Source organism: Melospiza georgiana, chromosome 8 (genome assembly GCF_028018845.1).
Source record: "Melospiza georgiana isolate bMelGeo1 chromosome 8, bMelGeo1.pri, whole genome shotgun sequence".
In the NCBI taxonomy this organism is placed as follows: domain Eukaryota; kingdom Metazoa; phylum Chordata; class Aves; order Passeriformes; family Passerellidae; genus Melospiza; species Melospiza georgiana.
The window spans coordinates 19,069,513-19,095,370 of record NC_080437.1 but is presented as its reverse complement, the minus strand read 5'-3'; the positions used below and the strand labels follow the sequence as shown (position 1 = coordinate 19,095,370).

Below are 25,858 nucleotides of genomic sequence, written 5' to 3'. Positions count from 1 at the left end.
GAAAACAGACTTTTGAGTATGGGGAAGAAGGTTAAAGTAACCCAGGCTTGCTGAGTGTTTTAGATTGGTCATATGACTTGTGTGTTCTACAGTTTCATGTATATACCTGTCATAAAGCAAATCAATTCCAATCAGTTTCACCCTTAAATAAACCGCAGCTTGACCCAAGGAAACATGCACACAATAGTTTCTAAAAGAAACTTTCAGGCTTTGAAAAGGTGCTAATGCAAACTTTCCTGCCTACCAGCAGAAGAGTTAACTAAGAGCAAAGTGAACAAGCAAAATTCTCATGAACTGAATTTATCTGAGATTTAAAACTGGCACAGAGCACAATGTGAACTGAAAATCTATGGCTTCCTTGGTATGCATAATGTAAATGAGATATGTGCTTTCCTTGTTTAAGTTGGATTTTCATTTTAAGATTAGGGCAAAAATCTTATTGGACACAAAACATGAATGGGTACCAAGCTATTAAGTTTCAGGTGATAAGCATTGTTTAATAGGAAAACTTGCATCAGATTTATATCCGTTTTCTGGTGTTTGATTTAAAAGCTTTGGTAGGCTAAGCACTAGATTTTATTTCTAGGACAAGAACACCTTTCCAATATTTAAAATATTTGCCTTAAAAAGAAGTACTGGACGAGGAGGGTCAGCTGTCCAAAACTCCCTCTCCTTCTTGCAGGAAAGCTGTGCACTTTCAGGAGATGAAAGGGAAATTGGGGATAAGAGAGCACAAAACCTGTCCTGCTCTACCTGGGATTTGCCCCTCAAGGTTCTGCAGAGCCTCCTAAACCTTTAACCTGACAGGATAGTGGAGGAAACTTTCCTGTGAGTATTTTCTTTCCCCTCTGTGAATCTAGTGGTGGTATGATCTAAAAGTTTTGAGGCTGAGGCATGTATTCTTTGTATGGGACTGTAGCTGTGAGTGCTGAAGTAGAGAAATACCAAGGCAAAACATAACTTGGGAAAAGTGGGAAGTTCAAAGCAGAGTTTTGTATGCTCTGTTTCTGTTTTTCCAGATTTGAGGGTTTCGTTGTGTTGCCATTGCTAGACTCATTGCTACAGAAGGGAGCCCTGCTGTGCTTCTGGTGCCCAGAACTAAATGTAATAGGTAAAATAATCTGTTTCCATGTTGAAACTTGGAGCAGACAAGAGACCAGAGTGTTCTGTGAGATGTTTTGGGTCAGGCAGGAAATGAGCCTTTCCTATTTTGTCATAGCAAACAGGGTAGATCCACATCTAAGAGGACTTGGCAGATAGTGGAGAAAGGTGCTTGGATGGATTTAAAATGTGATTAAATAGCTCTGGATTGCATAGGAGTGCTGCTTCAAGCTGGTTTTTCTGGAATTTGGGTGCATATGTTTAGTCAGCCTTAAAAAAGGAAAGTAAATCTTTGGTCGCAACTTACTTATGACTTGGTGTTCTCTGTAGACTCGCCTTACAACTGCACCTGGAAGTCTGTTGCAGGCAGAAAGATGTCTAAAGAATGGTTTGGGTTGGAAGGAACCTTTAGAGGTCATCTAGTCCAGCCCTCCTGCCAAGAGAAGGGACACCCTCCACCAAACCAGGTTTCTCAAAGCCTTGTCAAAGTGTTTTATGCCAGAACCTGGCATAAAACACTTCCAAAGATGGAAGAACTTGCATCTGCAAGTTCTCTGAGCAACCTCTTCCAGTGTCTCACTAGCCTCATATTAAAGAACTTCTCCCTTGGGTCTAATCTGAATGTAGGCTCTTTTAGTTTAAAACCTTTGCCCCTTGACTTATCACTGCCTTCCCTGGTAAAACATCTCTCTCTATCCACACTGCTCCCCTTTCTGTGTCACCTCCTTTGGTCAAAATTAGAAAGAGCAACCCTACAGTTTCAATGCAGCAGGGTGGAGTTGCTTCTCAGAAATTATTTTCAAGTCCTCTAGCCTCAACCCTGAAGTGCTGTAGTCTATGCTAGGCATGATGTCATTAGAAGAGGCCTTCAATTATACTTTATGGGTAGCTGGTAGATCTTGCAGCCCATAGGCTGGTCTCCAGAAGCCATAGAGGACAAAAGTTAATCATGTAAGACATTATAGAGAACAGAGCATTTAGAAAGATGTTCAAGTAGCTTTTTGTTTTTTCCCCTGGTTTTTGAAATTTTAATTCTTTTGGTTTTCATCCTTAAAGAAGAAAAGAAGTCACATGAATTTCTGATGCTTTATATGATTTTATTTTAGCTTTAAGATACAGGTGTGCACAGATTATGGAATATGCCCCTTGGCACTGAAACATGACAAGAGAAGAACACAGATTAGCAGCTACCAAGGATGCTTTAAAATGTCACCTTTAATGTCTGACCTCAAGGAAGGAACAGGTCAGTTCTTTGTTCATGGTGAAGCATAAGGCAGAGAAACCAAGGGAGATTTTTGTGACTAGATTCTCAGTTTCATTATATGTTGGATTTAGGAGTAGATTTCACTTAACAGTTGCATTTTTAGTGGTTTTGAATTTGTGAGGGAACCATCAGAACAATAAAAGGAAATATTCCCCCAATCCATCATTCTTCTGCTACCCCACCCATGAATGGACTGGGCATTCTTTTGAGTGATCATCTTTCTCCACTACTTTATAAGAGCAAGTGTCCTTGCTGAAAATGCGTTCACATTTGTCTTCATCATAGCCAACTGGTGTCATATAGCTGTGGTTGGGAAAAGAAAAAGAGGTGATGAGACCAAGAAATAAGCAGCTTGCACTTCAGGTGGTATCTGCACCTTTGGTATGAAGAGTCTGTACTGAGGAGACTCAGTTTTGGGAGCAGAAAAGGGAACTTGCCCAAAGGTCCTAGCTCAAACGTTTGTTACTTGGCCTGCTGTGTAATCAGGATGAAGGGAGAGTTTTAATTTTTCTGGTCAACACCCAAGGGCTGTTTGTTGTGCTTATTTGCTATTCCAATATCACTGCTTCTTCTCTTCATCCACGGTATGCAACTAATATTGCATGAGTGGTTGGCTATCACTATGGAAAACATTACAGCCAAGGTACCTTGAGCTGCTTCTCAGAGGAAAGTGAGGCAATGTGTGGCTTTGGGAAGATCTGGACTAGGATCAATAGAAATTTCTTAGAATGTTCTCTCTTGAATCAGTAACCTGCCTGATGTTTTAGCCCTGAGAAAAATTAAATACTCAATTTACTTTAAATAAATAATTATTTGTTAAATAAAACCTCTAATTTTCAGAGGAATTTCTTGCATGTTCAGTGAGGATGGTGTTGGATTTATGCATAACTTTGTTATAGGAAATGAGTGGGAGAAGGATTATTGTTATTTCTCAGGAACTCCTGTGCAAAGGGAAGTGGATTGTGCTGTGTCATGGCAGCAGATGGAAAACCCCACTGCTGCTCTGAACTTACCTGGTGCAGCAGCCAATTCCAGTCTTGGAACAGGAGCAATCATTGCAGTCCTCGGTCCTCCATCTGGAATCAAATTCATGGACCTTTCCTTCCCCATCAAGGCAGCCTGAAAATGCAGAGTATGAGCAGCCTTCAGTGTCAGACCATTGCACTGACTGCTGGATGTACAAAATGGGTGGGATCTTTGCTGGCTTTGTGCATTAACATCCCATATGCCAAAGACAGAGGTTCCCCAACAGAGCAGGGTATGCTACCCTAATGCATGGAGAAGAGAGACCTGTGTCCTTCTGTCTCCTGAGGTTCTTAACAGTATGGGGTTTCCTGGTGCATCTTCAAGTTCATCTTCAAGTATGGAATTTGAAGAACCCAGCAGAAAGACAACTAGACACAGACCTGGCCAGAATTTAAAAAGGCTTTGACTTTCCTATTAACACCATCTCTTGTTGTCTCCTCCTTTAAAGCAAGACTACATCTGGTCAAAAAGCTTTTCCCACTCCTCAGCTGCAGGAAGAATGCAAATGTTGGATGTAAATTTCCTATTCAGCAGTCACAGAATAGACCCTAGGCCTCCTAAATAACTGATCTGGGAAGCAGAATTTTATGAGAACAGAACAAGAGAGAGTGCTGGGACTTCTAGGTTGTGTCTTCACCTATAAATGTTCTTTTCTTTGGCAATGTTTTCTTTGGCAATGTTAATTTCTTCAAGTAATAGCAACAGCTTTCCCAGGTAAAACTGTATTTATACCACTTAGGGGGTTTTTGCATATTGGCACACATCAACTCCTGTTGTGTCAAAAAAAATTGCATGCTTCTCTTGTGGGAATTTTTTTTTCCTGCAGCTCCACTCATCTGTAGAGTGACAGACTAGCTGTGTTCAGGAAGGGCAGATGCAGACTCAAGGGATGCAGCCATTCTGCTTTTAGGAATTTGTTTTGGGATACAGAAACAAGACATGAGTAAATTGTGTGGTGCTGAATACTTGTATATCTGTTTCCTGTTTTATACTGGCTACACACACTTACACTTCTCCTTTCTCTGATTTCTAGATGTGATTCCATGGTAAAAATATTACTTACTACTTCATGCAGATGAGTAAACTAAAACTGTGTACTTCCCTGGGAAAAGATCATTAGTAATTTGGTCTGTGTGAAGCTCTCCAGATAACTTTTCCTTTTAATAACATATGATATGATATGGTATGATATGATATGATATATGATATTACTCTCCACACCCCATTTCCCTCCCATTTCCCTTTGATTCCTTTCCACTGTTTCCACTTATTTCTAAATTGTGATGAATTGCACAGAATGGACAAATCAAGCAGTGATTCTGATGATGTCTGTCAGGTTGAGAGCAGTTCTTACCTACAACCACACCATTAGACATCCCTGGCTTGAATGGCATATAGAAACAAGAAGCATCAGACAGTGGCATGCTGATGGCAAGAGCAAGAAGGCAGGCCAAGATGGTGTTCTGAACAAGAAAACAGAATTCATATCAATCCTTCAGTAGCTATTAAGATGTCTTGATGATAAATAACAAGAAATACATTGTGGTTTCAAATTAAAATCCAATTATCTTTTGCAGTTTAGACACTTTAACACACTTATCAGGAATACGGAACCTTTTGAAGAAGCAGAGGCAGAGCATCACATGGGAGCAGAGAAAATGTCTGTCTTTCCAAGTTGTTAACATCAAACATTGACTGCTAGACCCAGCTACTGTTTGTGAAAAATGTGTGTTCCATTCCTTTGCATTACCCATTAAATTTTCTAGTCCTTTTTTTATCTATAGGCTCAGTCATCAACTTTTTTTTCCACTAATTTCACAGTTGCAAAAACTTCTTTATCACAGTCTGTAGAACCACAGAATGTTTCATCCTAATATTGAAAGATTAGGAACAAGTGAAATAACTTTAGCTGAAGTTGAATACTCAGGTCTTGGCCCTGTACCTTACTTGTAGGTGTCACTTACAACCTAGGTAATTCTATATTCTGTGACCTTTGTTAGTGAGGTTTTTTTTTCTGAAAATTCAGCTTAAGTTTCAATATTAGTTTGAAATGTTTGAAGGGCAAGAGAAGAAATGTTTATTCCGGGTAGACCAGGAATAAACAATCACATACACATACTGTAACTGTGTTGTTTCAGACAGAATAGGACTGGTGACTTATAAAAAGAAGTCCCTACTGAGAGATGAGAGGAGGAAATTTTAGTGTTTCATTTTGCAGAAGAGAGGTTAAAACCCACAAACCTGCATCAGAGTGACAAAGGAGTAAAAATCAAAATACCTTCTTTTTGAGTTCAGGGAAGTGCTCAGATGTAATCCTGATTTTTCACCCTAAGTTCTTACCTGCCTTTGCCTCTCTTTGACTCTTGCTCTCATAACACAGAATTTATACATTCTCCAAGTTTCATAATGTGCCAAGTACTGAGATAAATCCAACAGAAACTTCTTTAAAATCCATAGCAATATACCATGGTCTTTTACAGTACAAGATATAAGGACTCACCATTCTTGCAGAATTATGAGACTTCCAGAGGGGAGATGGAAAGCTCATCTTCTCAGAGACCTTATATAGAGAGGGAATTTGTGATAACAGCCCTTGAGCAAACTGACCACGCATGTCCAGCACCAATGAAGGTTCTGCAAAATGACTTCATGGGGTGGGCATTAAGATAAGGCAATTACACAGGAAGAAAGGTTTGTTCTGACAGACTCTGGAGAAATAGGCGTGGCTTTTGTGCCACACCAGAGTTGGGAGGCAACTACAGGAAGCACTTTTCAAGCCTAGAAGGAATATTAGCACTTGCCCTGAGAAAACCATTAGAGACATGATGGTTGTCAATCACAACAAAATTGCATGCTTAGTTTCATCCATCTAGGGTTTAAAACATGGGTAACCATTTTAAACTAGGTAACCATTTTCTTCCTTCTTCAGCTTTCCATCATGTAGAAGATCCACATGCTCAAGTCCTCTATGAAGAAATAGGCATTACATATTTTATTTTTTAATTCTTGTAAACAGTGAGAAACTGTTCCTTTTCTGCAGAGGCTGTATATGTCAGGGGCAGACACACTTTCCAAGGACAGTAATTTGATAGCAAAGAGGTCCAGTATGGTCCCCTTTTGCTTAGCTTTCACCTACAAGGTGCAAGTATTTCAAACTTTGTGGCTCTTCTTGATGATGAAGTTTATCACTTGTTACCAGAGCTGCACAGTTTGCAATACCTGAATTAATTACTCTGCCTGCATAACTGTGGTGACTTCTTGTGTGGTTTTGGGAGTAGAGGCAGGACTGCAAGTTGGGTTGGCTACTCCACATCCTCTACCCAAACTCCAGAGCTGAGAGGTAGCTCAGGAGGTCCATGAGAGAAGGCCAGAATTAGTGCAAAGCAGGTCACAGTGAGACCACTACTTCCAGTGACATCTTAGCTGGCTTTCAACTCAGAAAGTTGGGTAAATTGGTTTTCCTAAAGTTACTGGACTATCACTCTTCAGGATGACAGAAAAGAGATGCAGTGCTTGCAGGTGTTTGATGGAGCTGTGACAATCAGCCTGTCCATAGTAAGTTAGACTTGGCGGTGCTGATTTACACCCTGCCCTGAAATGGAGGATAACTACCATACCCTTGACTCCTAATCAGTGGAGTGGACGTGTCAGTCCTAGGAATTTCAATATTGAAATCAACAGTCCACATATCCCCTTTGAATCTCCCAGAAATCTGTATGAAGCCAGTTGAACAGCATTGTGGTTTGGGATGCTGTCAGTGTTTCAGACTGTTCATTTTCCAGTTAAAGGGGAGAGGGAAAGGTACAGTAGGACAGTGAAGTATTACACCCTGATCCCAGGCCAAAGCTGCCTTTGGTGCTGGTTCAGTCAAAATGGAGAGAGTCCACAGTCTCAAGTCCTGCTCCTGTGCTGCCTGACCTAATTGATGAACACCTGTGAGATGCCTAAGGATGTGCCCTAGGTTTTCATGCTGGCTCTTTGTAACCTTTCGGTATTGGGAAGTAACAATTTTCTCTAGGCTGACAATACTGTGGCAAGTAGCATAGAATCCTGCTCAAGGTATTGGCTCCTCCGCTCCATGTCCTCAGAGGTGATCTGGAACAAATGTTCCATTATATTTTGGAATAAAAGGACCATCAAATTGCACTGCATTTATTCTGTTAAAATTACTGAGCTATTTAATTTTTTTTTTTCTTCTTGCATGTTTTGTACTTGGCATTCAATATTTTGCTTCTCAGGCAAATTCTCAGGCAGATTCTTGAGAGGGATCAAGAATGTGAGGTTCCTGTGTGGGAGAGTAAGTGCAGGACCCATTACAGCAGTTTGTGTATCTAGTCACTAAACCCAGTATGTTGACTATCACCACTATTGAGAGGGGAAGAACAAGAGGAAGCATGAAGGATTTCAGCTCACAGATCATAAGTAAACATGATTTAACAAATAAACTCTTCTTGACATTAAACTGACAACGCTGTGTATAATGTACATTGGTTTTACTTTATTAAGGTCTGTCACATTTGTGTGTGAGAAAGGATAACTATGTTAAGGAAAGGCACATGCAAACACTAAAATATACAGTGCACTGTTTACACAAGAACATATTGTAAAGGTGGTAGAAGGAAGTTTTATCCTGGTGGAGACACTCTTCTTAAGTCTGAGGATCATATACCCACAAATCTCAAAGCCTAGGCCCTCAGATCTCTCCCAGGACAGGAATTATCAAAGAATTGTATAAATTTTATAGCAAGGTACACAGGCACTGCGAGCAATTTGTCCCAGGTAACAGATGGCAGAGCAGAAACTTGAATTGAGACTTCAATTCAACCTGTGTGACCCAAGATTGAGACAATAATATCATTTCTTCTCTGATCTGAACACACCTGCCTTCTTCCATGTGTAGCCAAGTCCCCATTCCCGAGCTGAATTTCAGTTTTAATTCAATGCAGTTTCAGTGGGATGAGAAACACCTAGTTTTTTATCTTGGTGCAAATGCATTTTTAAAACACGTGATAATTTCTCAGCTAGCCTGGAAAATCCTGTCAGATCATGATCCCAGGACAATGGATCAGTGCTAAGCAAGGGACATAGGGACAGACAAAAAGATCTAAAGGGCCAATCACAAATACCAGGCCATGCTTGCAACAAGGCGACCTCCATCTCTGAAGTGTGGGTAGAACTGAGGGAGATGGCCACAGATACTGTACCAGCAAGAAAAGTCCAGAGGCAGTAAATCAAAATGAATAGGAGTGGCAGATTCAGAAATAAAGGTATCTCCAGCTTATGGGAAAAGCTAAATATCCTGCACTCCTACATTCCGTCTCAAGATGTGTAGTAAAAAAAAGTCTGAGAAGTCTTCAGTGAACCAGAATAATGACAGAAAAGTGTATTCCACAAATTAAAAAACCCACAGTGATTCCAAACACAGCTTGTTATCTTGACCCTGCAGCTGATTAAGCAAATGAAAACCATATATGTGTGAGAAAGACTTTTTGTGGAGCCATGACTTCAGGAGTTAGATGTAGGAAGGGTGGCAGGTTGGAGCATTGCTGTAGCTCTGTCCAGTAGTGCCTCTGCTTTTGCGGAACTTACGTGGTGGACACTGCAGCAGTGGACACTGCTCTGGCCACTCTGGCACTGGGAGTGTGCCTTTGTTCCTCCAGGTGGTAGCAAATTATCTGCTCATCTGTCCCACAAGCTGTCCAGGCATGCACAAAATGAAAGAAGTTTTAACTTCTATTTCATACCAACAGTTATTTAGTTCAGCATCCTTTAAACTTATTTCTGGGGAAATTCAGTTAATTTTGTGTATATCCCTCCTACACTATACTTCAGCTCTCTTTTTTCCATTTTTAAACCTGTTAGCTACTGATTCCATGAACACTAAATGCCATGGTTGGAAGTTATTGCTGCAGGTCTCAGAACAGACTGGGATGGGGAGAGCAACCACAGAATTCTTCCGCCAAATCCAAAAAATATCTTGGCTTTTGGGACCTCTCCTCTTTTTTCTTTGCTGTTTTCCTCTGTAATGTGTCAAATTCTGCTTCCTGCCATTTCTAGTCCTACACCCTTCCCGTCTGATTGAGATGGGCAGGAACTAGAACAGAACACCATGAGAGATTTTGTGACTTGCATGTCTGGCAGGTTTCACCAGAATTTTTCTTGGACTGTTTCGTTTGTAATAACAGTATGCACTATGCAGTGGTGTGAAGAAGTAAGCCCAGGAAACCCTGCTGTAACACCCCCACAATGTCTTGGAGTACTTCTTGAAAGTAATGTATCACTTTCTGAGAGCAAACTGGGGCTAGGAGAATTGCTTTCCCCCTCTTTGAGAAAGCAAAAAGGAATGGCCACCTGAAACAGGGTAGAAAATGCAACAAGTTTCATGTAATTTTTTTTTCACAAAATGACAGCTAGCATTTTATTTTTGAAATCCTTAAAATGTGAAATATGCAGCAGATTAAATGCATGTGTGGTATAGGTGTCAACAGGTTGAATTTGAGTGCTATAAAATCTTTAGAATCTGAAATTTGGACCCACTCTGACAATAATGGGTTGTTTCTAAGGAGCTTTTGTATGGTATAACCTGTGGATATAAAAATAGGAAAAACTTATTCTCCAGTGTTTTACCAACACAAAAATATTTCTCATTTGGAGAGGAATTTCTGATGGGATTTTTGAGGAAGTTAGCAAAATTCAACAAGGTTTTCTTTAGTCTCATTTCTGTGAAGGATGGAAAACAGAATTGGTACCTCTCTCTTTCTGCCTTACACATTTCATTAATTTTTGGTGGTGCAAAAATAATAAAAAATTCAGAGGATGAGTGATGTATTAATCTACTTTCCTGCAGATGGACAATTTCATGAACAAAAAATCCCAAACCAGTAAAAATTACCTGTGGCCAATGTTCTTGAGCATTTCCCAGCTTGGAGCAAGGGAGATGAAAGACTCCTGAGTTTCATTGCTAAATTAGTTTTATTTAGAGGGGGAAATAAAAGGAAGTTTCAGTATTACCAGCTACACTAGTAATAGAAAAACCAATAGAATTGCACCTTGAGACTAAAAATGTCTTTTTAAAAACATTTACATGCAATTTTTTGGGTGTCAGTGAATACAGTTTATACTCTGGAGTCTATGAGACAAGGCTCTACATTTCCTTGGCCTGGTAAACCCATGAGAATTAATTTTCTTTCTTCTCAAGTGCCAGCTCTTGTTTGTGCTGAGCTGTTCAGATTCAAAATCTTCTTGCACTAAGAAAGTCATCTTAATCTGTAAGAAAACTGGCGCCCAGATTATACAGAAACTCTTGGGACCTTACAGGTAATAAGGGTCTAATTTGAAAATAAATAAATACAGGTGGAAAAAAGGAAACTAGTAGAATGAAATCCTATTTAATTAAAAAGTTAACTAAACATCTATAAATCAGTTAAAACAAAAAGTTTTCACAACTAATATTAAGAACATGAATATGACCTTTTGATAGAAATAAGACACTATCTGATTATGCATCTGGTAAGCTGAATTACAACACTTAGGAGGTCAGAAGGCAGCTACTGAAGTGCTCTCTTATGAGATTTCCCCATGTCATTGTGCTTCTCTGTGATGGCAAAGCATCTGTAGGAAGCAGAGGAATTCCCCAGTGCAGAGAGGTTTAGAGCAGGGGTTACAACGCTCCAGAAAAGCCAGAAGAACATGGCTGTGAGGGGTCATCCCTCTGCACCACATCATAGCGACAGCGCTTCTTGTTGAAAACAACTTTACATTTCTCTTTGTCATAAGAACCAGGAATGAAATAGCTGTCAGAGGCAAAGAGAAAGCAAGTGTTAGCTTGAGAGCCATAAAAGATTCAATGCTTCAGTGATTATAGCTTGAACTACAACTCAGCGAGACAGGTCAAACCATGCCTAAGGGCAGCTGACCTTGCTGAGTACCAACCAGCTGCAGCTTCCAAAGCCTCAAATGATGCCCTGTGAACTGCACTGTGAAGATCTTTCAGGATGCTCAGCACAGCACTGTGCAGTGACATAAGCATGGGCTTGGCACCTTTCCTTTTTTCCTTTAATTTTTCATTACTTCCACTTTGCATACAATTTGGTGGCTGCTCCCTGATAGACTGTGCCATCTGAATAAAGACAAAGATCATCATCATTTTGGGCTTTTGAGAAAGCAGGAGAAGGAAAGGAAAAGGCTGGAGAAATACTTCAGAGCAGAGCCTTGTCATTCTACGTTCAGCATATTCACTGGAGGAAAGCACTTCAGGAAAGGGATTCGGATCACCAGAAGCTCTTTAGGGAAACCTCACCTAATTCACCTGCCCCTGCTTCCTGAGATAATGAAAGACAGCTGTAGTCAAAGAGAGCTTCACAAGTTCCTTAAAAATTAAAGGCAAGCACCAACTGGATGTGCTTGGAAGGGTTTGTGTCCACTCCCAGTCAGCAGAAGATGAGGAATGGCAAACACAGCTAAGGATACAAACAATCGACAGCTGCATGTGGCTGTCACAAGCTCTGTGACATGGGTGAGAAAAAGCTCTCTTGTACCCTTACAAACCCCTTTATCCCCAGCAATGGAAAGCTGTGGTCATCCTATAGGCAATGATGATACCAAGAAGTTCAAACTTACATGGTACAGCAGTGCATTGCACGTTCGTCACAGTCGCATTTGTAGCAATCTTCTGTCCTCTCAATGTGTCCAAAGGGATACAGTTTTCCATTCCACATACAGCCTGCATAAGACAGCAGCAAAACAGAACAGGTTCTTTAAGCCTCCACCTAAAGGAAATGTCAACTCCTGAATGAGCTCCATGTGCCGGAATAGCAGTGGTAAGCTACCACCAGTTGCATGAATATTGCTGCAACCACAAGCAGCCCAGGGGAAGACTTTGTTTTTCCCATACTTTTAGCAACTTGCTGCCGGATACCCCGATTTCTGTTTTTGCACTCTTTCCCCTCCCTTGTATTTTGTGCCCTTCCTGGCATTTCCACAGAGAGCCAAGTTACCACAGAGCAATCAGGTCAGAGGATCTCCCTTGTTTCTACCTCTGAAGGGCCTCCCTGGAACCTGAAGTGAAGTTCTGCAGCCTGCATCAACCAGGGTCACCATGGTGCCCACTGCAACAAGGTGCAACAGAAAGCTCTTCTGTAGAGAGAAAGAAGCAAATGGAAATTTCTCACCTCTATATGAATCAACAAAAATTACAGGCACTGCTGCCTCCTCTGTAGAACCTATGCCATTGCTGAGATGCTCATCAAAGGCACTTCTTGATGTCTGTGCCTTTGGGATTATGTGAGCACAAATCACAGGAGAACCAAGCCATAGGATTTTGTTAGTCTATTTATTATTGCCTAACTTGATTTAGATTCTGCAGACACCTTTGGAAGCTTGAAGAGTTAGAAGAGTACACAATTTGAGGGATCAAAATGAAGGACAGAAAAATACACAGACAAAATATGCGCACGTTTTGCGTTGCAATAGGACAATATTTGAGTCTGTGCTTCACATTTATCAGTTTTAAAAGAATGGTCCTGAATGTTTCAAAAACACTGAATGGTATCACAAACATTACTGAGGAAAGGATAACAGCAAGGAAAGACTGTACAGCTTCTTGCAAAGAATTCCAATGCAAAGAGCAAAATTCACAGTAATCTTCCAAGAGGTGTCTTCCTGTCTTTGCATCTTACAGGTTTGAAATACAATACAGCATCATTTAAAATGAATAACTGGATGGTTCTCTTAAATGCTCTCCTTTGCACATTTAAAGCAAATACCTATCTGTATCCCCATTACAAAAACACCCAAACCAATCTAAACCTTTGACTTACCATTGTGGAATGCTTGGCTTCCAAAGAGCTCTAGGTTTCCTGCGAAAGCTGAAGTTCTTTATGTGGAATCAGAGAGCAAATACTTTATGCTGCAATTGTTGTGCAATTCAAGTCTAGGTGGAGGGGAAAAAGCCTGCTCCATGCAAATGCAGGTATTTTGCAACATCCAAAGAAATCTCTGAAATTTTTCCAGCTGGCAATGGGAAAATGTTTGGTTTTGTAGAGCACCGACCTAGGTAAATTGCTGACTCCAGGACTTTGAATTCCTCGGAAGAATTATGATTAGGAAAAATGACTTTCTGATGGGAACCAAATATTGATAGCTAAGCTGTAGACAGCATTATCCAGCCAGGTGATTTTTAGGTGGGGCAGAAATGCATGCCAAATCCTGCCTGCCATCAGAGGGCTGGAACATGCTGAGTGGTGCATTTGGTGTTAATAGCAAATGGAGCTTCTGCCAGATCTTTGCATCCTCACTGTCAGTGCTGGGGTGTGCACTGAAAGATAACAAAGGTGCTTGGCCTCTACCAGGATCAAACCCTCTGAACACTGAGACCTCAGCTGAAGCTGGATCCCATTACAAGAGCTCTCCTTCTTCTCCACCAAAAGAAGTTATAAGGTAATAAACTCATTTTCATAGATTTTAGGAAAAGTATTTTCTCTCCTTATTTGTGAGGCTTGGCTAGGAAAAATATTTGGAATTCTGAAATACCTCAATGTCACATGGCACAGTTCCAGGCTACCACAAGCCGGATATTAATCTTGATATCTGCACTTCTCAGTGCTTCACACTAAAAAGTAATATATTGGGACAATCTAAGCTTTTTAATTCATGAATCTCTTTATTTATACAAATAAAATTTTAATAAATGCCTAAATTCTGAAAACCATATTTTCTCAAAGGGTAGTTCTATGAGCTATTTCAAAACTGTTCCTCTCCTGCAGAACACAAAAACCTTTTGGGCAAATCTTACTTGAGAATGTTAAGCAACATCAAAATGTTTGTTTTCATTTAGAGGAATGATGGGATGGAATCAGTGAATGGGTGTCAAGATTTTAAGAAGGCAAATGTGAATGTCTATACTGGAAAAAGCTGAGCTGACTCTTCAGTCTGCCCTCTCATATTTCTCATCTTTACAGGAACCAGCTGTACAGAAACACTGAGCTATGCAGGCTGACATCCAGCCTGCAGCACAGAGAACTCTAAAAGGTGAAGTATGTAATACCAGTGCCTGCAAAATACTTGGAATTTTTTCCCCAATCCAAGGTATGTTACTAGCAGGTTTTAGAAACCTTTAAAAAAAGTTCATAAGCAAATCACCAAAGCCAGACAAAATACACCCCATTAAACCTTTCTGATTCTAATAATGGCTCACAGAGATAGATTGTCTTGTGATTGATTGTCTTGTGAAGGAAATATCCCTGCTGGGTAAATGTAGATTGACTCTTGATTTGGGGAATGCTCCCCTGTGTTCAAACTCATACTATTACAAGACAGCAGATTTGTTGTGATCATGGAACTTCACTGAACAATCCACTTGTTTTGGAAGGTGTCTTTCTTATCAAACCATGGAACAGTTAACTACAGACTGCTGTGGCTTTTTAATATCCAATTCTGAAGTGGAGGCCTCCATGTAGAGGCAGCATTTAACAGGGCATTGCTGTCTGGTCCCATTTATGTGGGCAGATTTAGGACCCTAGGGATTTTGCCAGGTGGGAGATCTGATTTCCAAGCCCTGCTTTGAAGCTGAGCTTCGTTTCCCTGTGAATGTGGGGAATTGCTGTACTGAAGAGACTGAAGGCATCTGCATTGTCAGTAGCTCCAGCTCTGCTGCCATGAGGAAGCACATCTCCAGGGGCTGATCTAGATCCCTTTCTCACAGTGGACAAGAACCACTAAAGCAGCACAGTGTGTGCAGACATTCAGGATCAGGGCTTGGCAGAGGACAAGTCAGAGTACCACAGTTTAAAGCTTAGCATTGCTTTCAACATCAGGTCTGGTCACAGTGGGCAATGCACATGAGCAGTCACTGCCAGTGATGGGGGATGACGTTGATGAAAACAAGGGAAAAATGGGAGAAAGAGGATGATGATCTCTCATCCTCACTGACTTTTCTGAGGTGTTAGCAGCACAGGCCTTACCAAGAGTCTGTGCACGCTGAGTAGGAGCCATGGTAGAGCATGTCCCAAATAGTGCATCACTTCCAAATGATAATGGATTTTGACACCTGCTAAAAGAGAACCTGAAAACCATGAGAGTGGCTTGTGCCAGGGTGATGGTGCACAGCATGTCAGAGTAGAGAGCCAAATGCATTTCTTTGTCCAAGAAGGTGGCATTTCCCCATGTCACTGCAAAAAACTTAACATCAATATGAATCATTTATGGATGTTTCATCTCAGTTTATTGTAGCCAATAAATGCAATCATGACAGAAATGAGGTACTCTATCTGATTATGCATCTGATAAGCTGAATTACAACTCTTAGGTGGCAGCTACTGAAGTTCTCTCTAAGATTTTCCCATGTCATCATGCTTCTCTGTGATGAAAGAGCATCTGTAAGAAGCGGAGGAATTGCACAGTGCAGAGGGGATTGGATCAGGTGTTAGCCCACAGAAGAATGGGGAGAGGAGCATCGCTGTGTGGGGTCATCCTTCAGCACCACATCATTGCGACAGCGCTTCTTGTTGAAAAGAACTTTACAATTCTCTTTGTCATAAGAGATGATAATATGAATGCTGTTAGTGGCAAAGACAAAAGAGAAAAAAACCTATTAGCTTGAGAGCTTTCTCTAGCTCTGTAACATGGGTGAATAAAGCCTATTTTGTGCCCTTACAAACCCCTTTATCCACAGCAATAGAAAGCTGTGGTCATCCTATAGGCAATGATGGTACCAAGAATTTCAAACGTACAGGGGGCAGCATTGCATTGCACCTTGCCAGCAATAGCATTTGTAGCAATCTTCTGTCCTCTCAATGTGTCCAAAGGGATACAGTTTTCCATTCCTCACACAGCCTGTGTAAGACAGCAGCAAAACAGAACAGGTTCTTTAAGCCTCCACCTAAACGTAGAATAGTTTAAAAATTATTTCAGCTATTCTAGAATTTTAATTCCAGGCAGTAGTGAAATACCAGGAACTGGGTTTTACTTTCAACTCCTGAGTGAGCTCCATGTGCTGGAATAGCAATGGCAAGACACCACCAGTTGCAGGAATATTGCTGCAACCACACGCAGCTCAGGGGAAGACTTGGTTTTTCCCCTACTTTTAGCAACTTGCTGCTGGAGTCCCCTGATTGTGGTTTTCCAATGTCCTCCCCCTCCCTTGTATTTTGTGCCCTTCCTGGCAGTTCCACAGAGAGCCAAGTTCCCACAGAGCAATCAGGTCAGAGGATCTCCCTTGTTTCTACCTCTGTAGGGCCTCCCTGGACCCTGAAGCACCACATAGCAGTATGCATCAGCCAGGGTCACCATGGTGCCCACTGCAACAAGGAAAGCCAGAAAGCTCTTCTGGAAAGAGAAAGAAGCAAATGGTAATTTCTCCCTGCTTTACGAATCAACATATATAATTATCAGACACTGCTGCCTCCTCTGTAGAACCTATGCCATTGCTGAGATGCTCATCAAAGGCACTTCTTGATGTCTGTGCCTTTGGGATTATGTGAGGACAAATCACAGGAGTACGAGGCCATAGGACTTTGTTGGTCTATTTATCATTCCCTAACTGTTGATTTAGATTCTACAAACACATTTGGAGGCTTGAAGAGCTGGAGCAGGACACAATTTTAGGGATCAAAATGAAGAACAGAAAAAATACACAGACAATATAGACAGACGTTTTTTATTTGCAAAACAACAATATTTTAGTCTGTGCTTCACATTTATAAGTTTTAAAAGAATGGTCCTGAATGTTTCAAAAACTATGAATGGTTTCACAAACATTTCTGTGGAAAGGATAAAAGCAAGGAATGACTGTACAGCTTCTTTCAAAGAATTCCAATGCAAAGAACAAAATTCACAGTAATCTTCCAAGAGGTGTCTTCCTGTCTTTGCATCTTACAGGTTTGAAATACAATATAGCCACATTTAAAATGAGTAACTAGATGGTTCTCTTAAATGCTCTCTTTTTGCAGTTTTAAAGCAAATACCTATCTCTATCCCCAATACAAAAACACTCCAACCAATCTAAACCTTTGACTTACCATTGTGGAATGCTTGGCTTCCAAAGAGCTCTAGGTTTCCTGAGAAAGCTGAAGTTCTTTATGTGGAATCAGAGAGCAAATACTTTATGCTGCCTGTATGTTATGCAACTCAAGTCTAGGTGGAGGGGGAAAAGCCTGCTCCATGCAAATGCAAATATTTTGTAACCTCCAAAGAAATCTCTGAAATTTTTCCAGCTGGCAATGGGAAAATGTTTGGTTTTGTAGAGCACCGCCCTGGGTAAATTGCTGACTCCAGGACTTTGAATTCCTTGGGAAAATTATGATTAGAAAAAATGCCTTTTGATGGGAAACAAATATTGATAGCTAAGGTGTAGACAGCATTATCCAGCCAGGTGATTTTTAGGTGGGGCAGAAATGCATGCCAAATCCTGCCTGCCATCAGAGGGCTGGAACATGCTGAGTGGTGCATTTGGTGTTAATAGCAAATGGAGCTTCTGCCAGATCTTTGCATCCTCACTGTCAGTGCTGGGGTGTGCACTGAAAGATAACAAAGGTGCTTGGCCTCTACCAGGATCAAACCCTCTGAACACTGAGACCTCAGCTGAAGCTGGATCCCATTACAAGAGCTCTCCTTCTTCTCCACCAAAAGAAGTTAAAAGGTAACAAACTCATTTTCATAGATTTTAGGAGAAATATTTTCTCTCCTTATTTGTGATGCTTGGCTAGGAAAAATATTTGGAATTCTGAAATACTTCAATGTCACATGGCACAGTTCCAGGCTACAACAAGTTGGATATTAATCTTGATATCTGCACTTCTCAGTGCTTCACACTAAAAAGTAATCTCTCAGGATAATCCAAGTTTTTATTTCATTAAATTCTTTATACAAATAAAATTTTAATAAATGCCTAAATTCTGAAAACCATATTTTCTCGAGATGCAGTTCCTACTTAGGTAGGAAGTCTTTGACCTCCATGCTCAAAATACAACTTCCCTTAGAAGCTGTGGCTGTTTTTTCTGTAAGAAAGAACTTTCCTTCAGGTGCATCAGCTGAGGCTGTGTTCTCTGTAATTTTGACATGAAGTAGCATAAAACCAGAAAAGTCATTCAGGACAAATTTTCAAAACTGTTCCTCTCCTGCAGGACACAAAACCCTTTTGGGTAAGACTTACTTTAAAATGTTAAGCAACATGCAAATCTTATTTTTCACATGCTCCACTTAGAGGAATGATGGGATGGAATCAGTGAATGGGTTTCAAGATTTTAAGAAGGCTGATGTGAATGTCTATACTGGAAAAAGCTGAGCTGACTCTTCAGTCTGGCCTCTCACATTTCTCATCTTTACAGGAACCAGCTGTACAGCAACACAGAGCTATGCAGGCTGATACCCAGTCAGCAGCACAGACAACTTAAAAAGGTGAAGTATGTAATACCAGTGCCTGCAAAATACTTCGATTTTTTCCCCAATCCAAGGTGTGTTACTAGCAGGTTTTAGAAACCTTTAAAAAAAGTTCATAAGCAAATCACCAAAGCCAGACAAAATACATCCTTTAAACCTTTCTGATTCTAATAATGGCTCCCAGAGACAGATTGTCTTGTGATTGATTGTCTTGTGAAGGAAATGCCCCTGCTGGATAAATGTAGATTGACTCTTGATTTGGGGCCAAATGAGGATCCCTGCACTATGAATCCTCCCCTGTGTGCAACCTCAAACTATTACAAGACAGCAGATTTGTTGTGATCATGGAACTTCACTGAACAATCCACTTGTTTTGGAAGGTGTCTTTCTTATCAAACCATGGAACAGTTAACTACAGACTGTTGTGGCTTTTTAATATCCAATTCTGAAGTGGAGGCCTCCATGTAGAGGAAACGTTTAACAGGGTTTTGTTGCTGTCTGGTCCCATATATGTGGGCAGATTTAGGACCCTAGGGGTTTTGCCAGGTGGGAGATCTGATTTCCAAGCCCTGCTTTGAAGCTGAGCTTCGTTCCCCTGTGAAAGTGGGGAATTGCTGTACTGAAGAGACAGAAGGCATCTGCATTGTCAGTAGCTCCAGCTCTGCTGCCACGAGGAAGCACATCTCCAGGGGCTGATCTAGATCCCTTTCTCAAAGTGGACAAGAACCACTAAAGCAGCACAGTGTGTGCAGACATTCAGGATCAGGGCTTGGCAGAGGACAAGTCAGAGTACCACAGTTTAAAGCTTAGCATTGCTTTCAACATCAGGTCTGGTCACAGTGGGCAATGCACATGAGCAGTCACTGACAGTGATGGGGGATGACGTTGATGAAAACAAGGGAAAAATGGGAGAAAGGGGATGATGACCTCTCATCCTCACTGACTTTTCTGAGGTGTTAGCAGCACAGGCCTTACCAAGAGTCTGTGCACGCTGAATAGGAGCCATGGTGGAGCATGTCCCAAATAGTGCATCACTTCCAAATGATAATGGATTTTGACACCTGGCTAAAAGAGAACCTGGAAAGCCTGACAGTGGCTTGTGCCAGGGTGATGGTGCACAGCATGTCAGAGTAGAGAGCCAAATGCATTTCTTTGTCCAAGAAGGTGGCATTTCCCCATATCACTGCAAAAAAGTAAACATCAATATGAATCATTTATGAGTGTTTCATCTACGTTTATTGTAGCCGATAAATGCAATCAGGACAGAAATGAGGTACTCTATCTGATTATGCATTTTGTAAGCTAAATTGCAACACTTAGGAGGCAGCTACTGAAGTGCTCTCTTATGAGATTTTCCCATATCATCGTGCTTCTCTGTGATGGCTAACACCTGTAGGAAGCAGAGGAATTCCACAATGCAGATAGGTTTTGAGCAGGGGTTAGCCCACACGAGAATAGACAGAACACATCTTAGAGGGGTCGTTCTTCTGCACCACATCATAGTCGCAGCTCTTCTTGTTGAAGACAACTTTACAATTCTTGTTGTCATAAGCAACAGGAGTGTGAAAGCTGTCATAGGCAAAGTGAAAGCAAATGTTAGCTTGAGAGCAATAAAAGATTCAATACTTCAGTCATTATAGCTTGAACTGCTGCTCAGTGAGACAGGTCAAACTAGGCCCAAGGGCAGCTGAGCTCGCTGAGTACCACACAGCTGCAGCTTCCAGAGTCTCAAATGATGCCCTGTGCACAGCACTGTGAAGATCTTCGAGGATGCTCAGCACTAGCAAAGGCACTGGTAGCACAGCACTGTGCAGTGACATAAGCATGGGCTTGGCATCTTTTCTCTTTTTTCCTTTAATTTTTCATTATTTTCACTTTGCATACAATTTGGTGGCTGCTCCCTGATAGACTGTGCCTTCTGAATAAAGAGAAAGATCATCATCAAGGTATTTTGGGCTTTTGAGAAAGCAGGAGAAGGAAAGGAGAAGGCTGGAGAAACACTTCAGAGCAGAGCCTTGTCATTGTATGTTTAGCATATTCACTGGAGAAAACTGCTTCAGGAAAGGGATTCGGATCACCAGAAGCTCTTTAGGGAAACCTCACCTAAGTCACCTACCCCCACTTCCTCAGCTAATGAAAGACAACTGTAGTGAAAGAGGGGTTCACAAGTTCCTTTAATAATTAAAGGCAAGCACCAACTGGATGTGCCTGGAAGGGCTTGTGTCCACTCCCAGTCAGCAGAAAATGAGGAAAGGCAAACACAGCTAAGGATACAAACAATCGAGAGCTGCATGTGGCTGTCACAAGCTCTGTGACATGGGTGAGAAAAGGCTCTCATGTGCCCATACAAACCCATTTATCCCCAGCAATGGAAAGCTGTGGTCATCCTACAGGCAATGATCGTACCAAGAAGTTCAAACTTACAGGGAACAGCATTGCATTCCACCTTCATCACAGTCGCATTGGTAGCAATCTTCTGTCCTCTCAATGTGTCCAAAGGGATACCGTTTTCCATTCAGTAAACAGCCTGCATAAGACAGCAGCAAAACAGAACAGGTTATTCAAGCCTTCACCTAAAGGAGATGTCAACTCCTGAATGAGCTCCATGTGCCGGAATAGCAGTGGCAACCTACCACCAGTGTTAATATTGCTGCAACCATACACAGCCCAAGGGAAGACTTTGTTTTTCCCCAACTTTTAGCAACTTGCTGCCGGATACCCCTATTTCTGTTTTTGCACTGTCTTTCCCCTCCCTTGTATTTTGTGCCCTTCCTGGCAGTTCCACAGAGAGCCAAGTTACCACAGAGCAATCAGGTCAGAGGATCTTCCTTGTTCTTACCGTCTTTGGCCTCCCCTGGCCCGCGAGGTTTCCTCCAGCAGTATGCATCACCCAGGCTCACTAGGATGCCCATTGCAACAAGGAAAGCCAGAAAGCTCTTCTGTAAAAAAACACAGGTCTCATGCCATGCATTTTAATCCTCATTGATTTGCTCTCTTTTTAAAAAGCTGTCACTGAACCTGAATCAAAATTAGAAATATCCTTATGTGTATATGAAAATAGTGGAAAAGTACACTCCAGATATTTCCCTGCATTTTTCATTTAAGTGGGAAGATACAAAATGGCATGATATTACCGTGTCAGCAGCATCACTCCCTGCCAAAATACAGTCTCTAAAACTCACACAAAACTTCAGTGGTATTATAAACTTGAGAGCCCTAACAAGCTCTTGACAATGCTTTATTTATTGCTTTTGAGTCAGCTTTGGCTCTTTCTCTAGCAAATCTTTGTTGAGCATCCCATTGCTTCACTTCTGGGTACAGCAATTGCTTCACATTTTACAATGGAGAGGAAACCTCAGATCTAAATCTATTCCAGTGGGGTTTTTGGCACAGGTAGCTGGTCAGGGAAGACAGAGATAAATGTATGTCTTTGGGCAAAATCTGAGTGCTGAACATTGTACGTAGCATCACCTGAGCCATCTTGTCAAACCATGCAGACACAGTTGGGACTTGACACAGGACACACCTCCTTTTCTCTTGCGGGGGGGGGGGGGGGGGCAACAGCATCTAAAGAGGCTTTCAGCTACATCCCCTGGGACCTGCTGAACATCCAGAACTTCTTTAGAAAATGTCTGCATGTCTTTGTAATGATTGTTTTACTGAAACAGAGGGACTAGAGAAGCAGGGGAGAGCACAAATTTATTTTGATGAGTTGCTCCAGCTGAATAACGTAAAGGAAAAGTTTCAGAATAGCCAGAGACTGAGAAGAGATGCAGGAAGTTATTAAAATTTTTCTTGATAGCATTTGCAGACTAACAGGAAAGGATTTGAAATGAGTAGAGCTTTCCAAGTTGCTGTTCTGAACTTTGGAAGATATTGCTGAGACTGTTGCTGCTTGAAACAGAGTTTAAAGTAGCAGTGAGAGGCTTGGCTTACTTGAATCACAATACCAAAAGACAATTAAGGGCTCTGAGCCTGAGCCTGAGGGAGGAGGTGAGCCAATGAGAAACTCCTCTGTCTGCTGTGGAAATACTTGATATTTTAATCCTTGATTTCCTCCTTTATTATGGGACAGACATTTAAGGTATAGTGAAAGCAAGGAAGAGGAGGGTTTATGGAGTGGTCTGGGAAGGGGGAAATGCTTCATTTTCATTGTGGTTCTGTGACGTGGAGTTCCTGATGCTTTAGGCTAGAACAGAGACAGCTGTCATGCTGAGCACCACAGCCAGAATGAAAGAAGATAAAGGGAAAGACTGAAACTCCTATAGTGTGCTATTCCATGGTGCCTGAGTTAGTGTTTGCAAGAACACAGATATTCCATGCCATGTCACTCCTGTCTTTATAAAAAATACAAAAAATTCCTCATGTCTTGTGCTGTCTTATGATAATATTATATCTTTTTTCCCTCTAGCATTTTCCTTATGCTACTCCCAGAACTGCCAGTCACATGAGCTCAGACATGCTCATTTCTCTAAAGATCAAAATATAAGACCTTCCACTGAAACTAAAGACAAACATAAGGGGAAGTCTCTGGTGTCCAGTCAGGTTTCTGAATGTGCTTTATGCTGCAACAAGCAAGTGATTTGTCAGCTAAGTTACAGAAACTTGGCAATAAAGCTTAAACACAGAAAGAAGCAAATGGAAATTTCTCCCCTCTTATGAATCAACATATATTACAGGCATCGCTGCCTCCTCTGTAGAACCTATGCCATTGCTGAGATGCTCATCAAAGGCACTTCTTGATGTCTGTGCCTTTGGGATTATGTGAGCACAAATCACAGGAGAACCAAGCCATAGGACTTTGTTGGTCTATTTTTCATTACCTAACTGTTGATTGAGATTCTGCAAACACCTTTGAACTCTCGAAGAGTTAGAACAGAACAAAATTTGAGGGATCAAAATGAAGAACAGAAAAAATACACAGGCCAAATATACACACTTTTTTTCTTTGCAAAAGGACAATATGTGCTTCACATTTATAAGTTTTAAAAGTATAGTCCTGAATGTTTGCAAAACTCTGAATATTTTCACAAACATTTCTGAGGAAACGATAACAGCAATGAAAGACTGTACAGCTTCTTGCAAAGAATTCCAATGCAAAGAGCAAAATTCACAGTAATCTTCCAAGAGGTGTCTTCCTGTCTTTGCATCTTACAGGTTTGAAATACAATATAGCCACATTTCAAATGGGTAAATAGATGGTTCTCTTAAATGCTCTCTTTTTGCAGTTTTAAAGCTAATACCAATCTGTATCCCCATTACAAAAACACCCAAACCAATCTAAACCTTTGACTTACCATTGTGGAATGCTTGGCTTCCAAAGAGCTCTAGGTTTCCTGCGAAAGCTGAAGTTCTTTATGTGGAATCAGAGAGCAAATACTTTATGCTGCCTGTATGTTGTGCAGTTCAAGTCTAGGTGGAGGGGGAAAAGCCTGCTCCATGCAAATGCAGGTATTTTGCAACATCCAAAGAAATCTCTGAAATTTTTCCAGCTGGCAATGGGAAAATGTTTGGTTTTGTAGAGCACCGACCTGGGTAAATTGCTGACTCCAGGACTTTGAATTCCTCGGAAAAAATATGATTAGAAAAAATGCCTTTCTGATGGGAACCAAATATTGATAGCTAAGGTGTAGACAGCATTATCCAGCCAGGTGATTTTTAGGTGGGGCAGAAATGCATGCCAAATCCTGCCTGCCATCAGAGGGCTGGAACATGCTGAGTGGTGCATTTGGTGTTAATAGCAAATGGAGCTTCTGCCAGATCTTTGCATCCTCACTGTCAGTGCTGGGGTGTGCACTGAAAGATAACAAAGGTGCTTGGCCTCTACCAGGATCAAACCCTCTGAACACTGAGACCTCAGCTGAAGCTGGATCCCATTACAAGAGCTCTCCTTCTTCTCCACCAAAAGAAGTTATAAGGTAATAAACTCATTTTCATAGATTTTAGGAGAAATATTTTCTCTCCTTATTTGTGATGCTTGGCTAGGAAAAATATTTGGAATTCTGAAATACCTCAATGTCACATGGCACAGTTCCAGGCTACCATAAGCCGGATATTATTCTTGATATCTCCACTTCTCAGTGCTTCACACTAAAAAGTAATATATTGGGACAATCCAAGCTTTTAAATTCATGAATCTCTTTATTTATACAAATAAAATTTTAATAATTGCCTAAATTCTGAAAACCATATTTTCTCAAAGGGTAGTTCTATGAGCTATTTCAAAACTGTTCCTCTCCTGCAGAACACAAAAACCTTTGGGGGAAGATTTATTTGAGAATGTTAAGCAACATCAAAGTGTTTGTTTTCATTTAAAGGAATGATGGGATGTAATCAGTGAATGGGTGTCAAGATTTTAAGAAGGCAAATCTGAATGTCTATACTGGAAAAAGCTGAGCTGACTCTTCAGTCTGCCCTCTCACATTTCTCATCTTTACAGGAACCAGCTGTACAGCAACACAGAGCTATGCAGGCTGATATCCAGCCTGCAGCACAGAGTACTCTAAAAGGTGAAGTATGTAATACCAGTGCCTGCAAAATACTTGGATTTTTTCCCCCATCCAAGGTATGTTTCTTACAGGTTTTAGAAACCTTTAAAAAAAGTTCATAAGCAAATCACCAAAGCCAGACAAAATACACCCCATTAAACCTTTCTGATTCTAATAATGGCTCCCAGAGACAGATTGTCTTGTGATTGATTGTCTTGTGAAGGAAATGCCCCTGCTGGATAAATGTAGATTGACTCTTGTTTTGGGGCCAAATGAGGATCCCTGCACTATGAATCCTCCCCTGTGTGCAACCTCCTACTATAACAAGACAGCAGATTTGTTGTGATCATGGAACTTCACTGAACAATCCACTTGTTTTGGAAGGTGTCTTTCTTATCAAACCATGGAACAGTTAACTACAGACTGCTGTGGCTTTTTAATATCCAATTGTGAAAGTGGAGGCCTCCCTGTAGAGGCAGCATTTAACAGGGTTTTGTTGTCTGGTCCCATATATGTGGACGGATTTAGGACCCTAGGGATTTTGCCAGGTGGGAGATCTGATTTCCAAGCCCTGCTTTGAAGCTGAGCTTCGTTCCCCTGTGAA

General features: G+C 41.1%; 3 protein-coding genes across 3 annotated transcripts; all 3 read right to left on the bottom strand.

Annotated features, from left to right (window-relative positions):
* Window positions 1-2,183: 2,183 nt before the first annotated feature.
* Window positions 2,184-12,107, bottom strand: LOC131086409 (beta-microseminoprotein-like). Its single transcript, XM_058029414.1, has 5 exons — window positions 12,011-12,107; window positions 5,892-6,036; window positions 4,746-4,854; window positions 3,379-3,484; window positions 2,184-2,668 (listed from the first exon to the last, which is right to left on the bottom strand). Exons 1-5 carry the CDS (start codon window positions 12,025-12,027, stop codon window positions 2,539-2,541), a joined length of 507 nt encoding a protein of 168 aa, XP_057885397.1. The 5' UTR covers window positions 12,028-12,107; the 3' UTR covers window positions 2,184-2,538.
* A 3,705-nt stretch (window positions 12,108-15,812) lies between these two features.
* LOC131086408 (beta-microseminoprotein-like) lies at window positions 15,813-17,495 on the bottom strand. Its single transcript, XM_058029412.1, has 4 exons — window positions 17,407-17,495; window positions 16,615-16,714; window positions 16,120-16,222; window positions 15,813-15,945 (listed from the first exon to the last, which is right to left on the bottom strand). The coding sequence occupies exons 1-4, from the start codon at window positions 17,407-17,409 to the stop codon at window positions 15,813-15,815; spliced, it is 339 nt and encodes a 112-aa protein (XP_057885395.1). The 5' UTR covers window positions 17,410-17,495.
* Window positions 17,496-20,205: 2,710 nt separating this feature from the next.
* On the bottom strand, window positions 20,206-22,246 carry LOC131086597 (beta-microseminoprotein-like). Its single transcript, XM_058029684.1, has 4 exons — window positions 22,238-22,246; window positions 21,606-21,705; window positions 21,191-21,293; window positions 20,206-20,335 (listed from the first exon to the last, which is right to left on the bottom strand). Exons 1-4 carry the CDS (start codon window positions 22,244-22,246, stop codon window positions 20,206-20,208), a joined length of 342 nt encoding a protein of 113 aa, XP_057885667.1.
* Window positions 22,247-25,858: the final 3,612 nt, after the last annotated feature.

Bases quoted from the DNA above. Each gene is read 5' to 3' on its own strand.
- LOC131086409 (XM_058029414.1), bottom strand. The intron at 4,855-5,891 runs GTGAGTCCTTAT...TTTCTTGTTCAG, and splicing joins CTCATAATTCTGCAAGAATG to AACACCATCTTGGCCTGCCT. The intron at 3,485-4,745 runs GTAAGAACTGCT...CTGCATTTTCAG, and splicing joins GTCTAATGGTGTGGTTGTAG to GCTGCCTTGATGGGGAAGGA.
- LOC131086408 (XM_058029412.1), bottom strand. The intron at 16,223-16,614 runs GTAGAAACAAGG...TGTCTTACACAG, and splicing joins TCCAGGGAGGCCCTACAGAG to GCTGTGTGAGGAATGGAAAA. The intron at 15,946-16,119 runs GTACGTTTGAAA...TGCCACTAACAG, and splicing joins GCAATGCAATGCTGCCCCCT to CATTCATATTATCATCTCTT.
- LOC131086597 (XM_058029684.1), bottom strand. The intron at 21,294-21,605 runs GTAAGAACAAGG...TGTCTTATGCAG, and splicing joins GCCAGGGGAGGCCAAAGACG to GCTGTTTACTGAATGGAAAA. The intron at 20,336-21,190 runs GTAAGTTTGAAC...TGCCTATGACAG, and splicing joins GGAATGCAATGCTGTTCCCT to CTTTCACACTCCTGTTGCTT.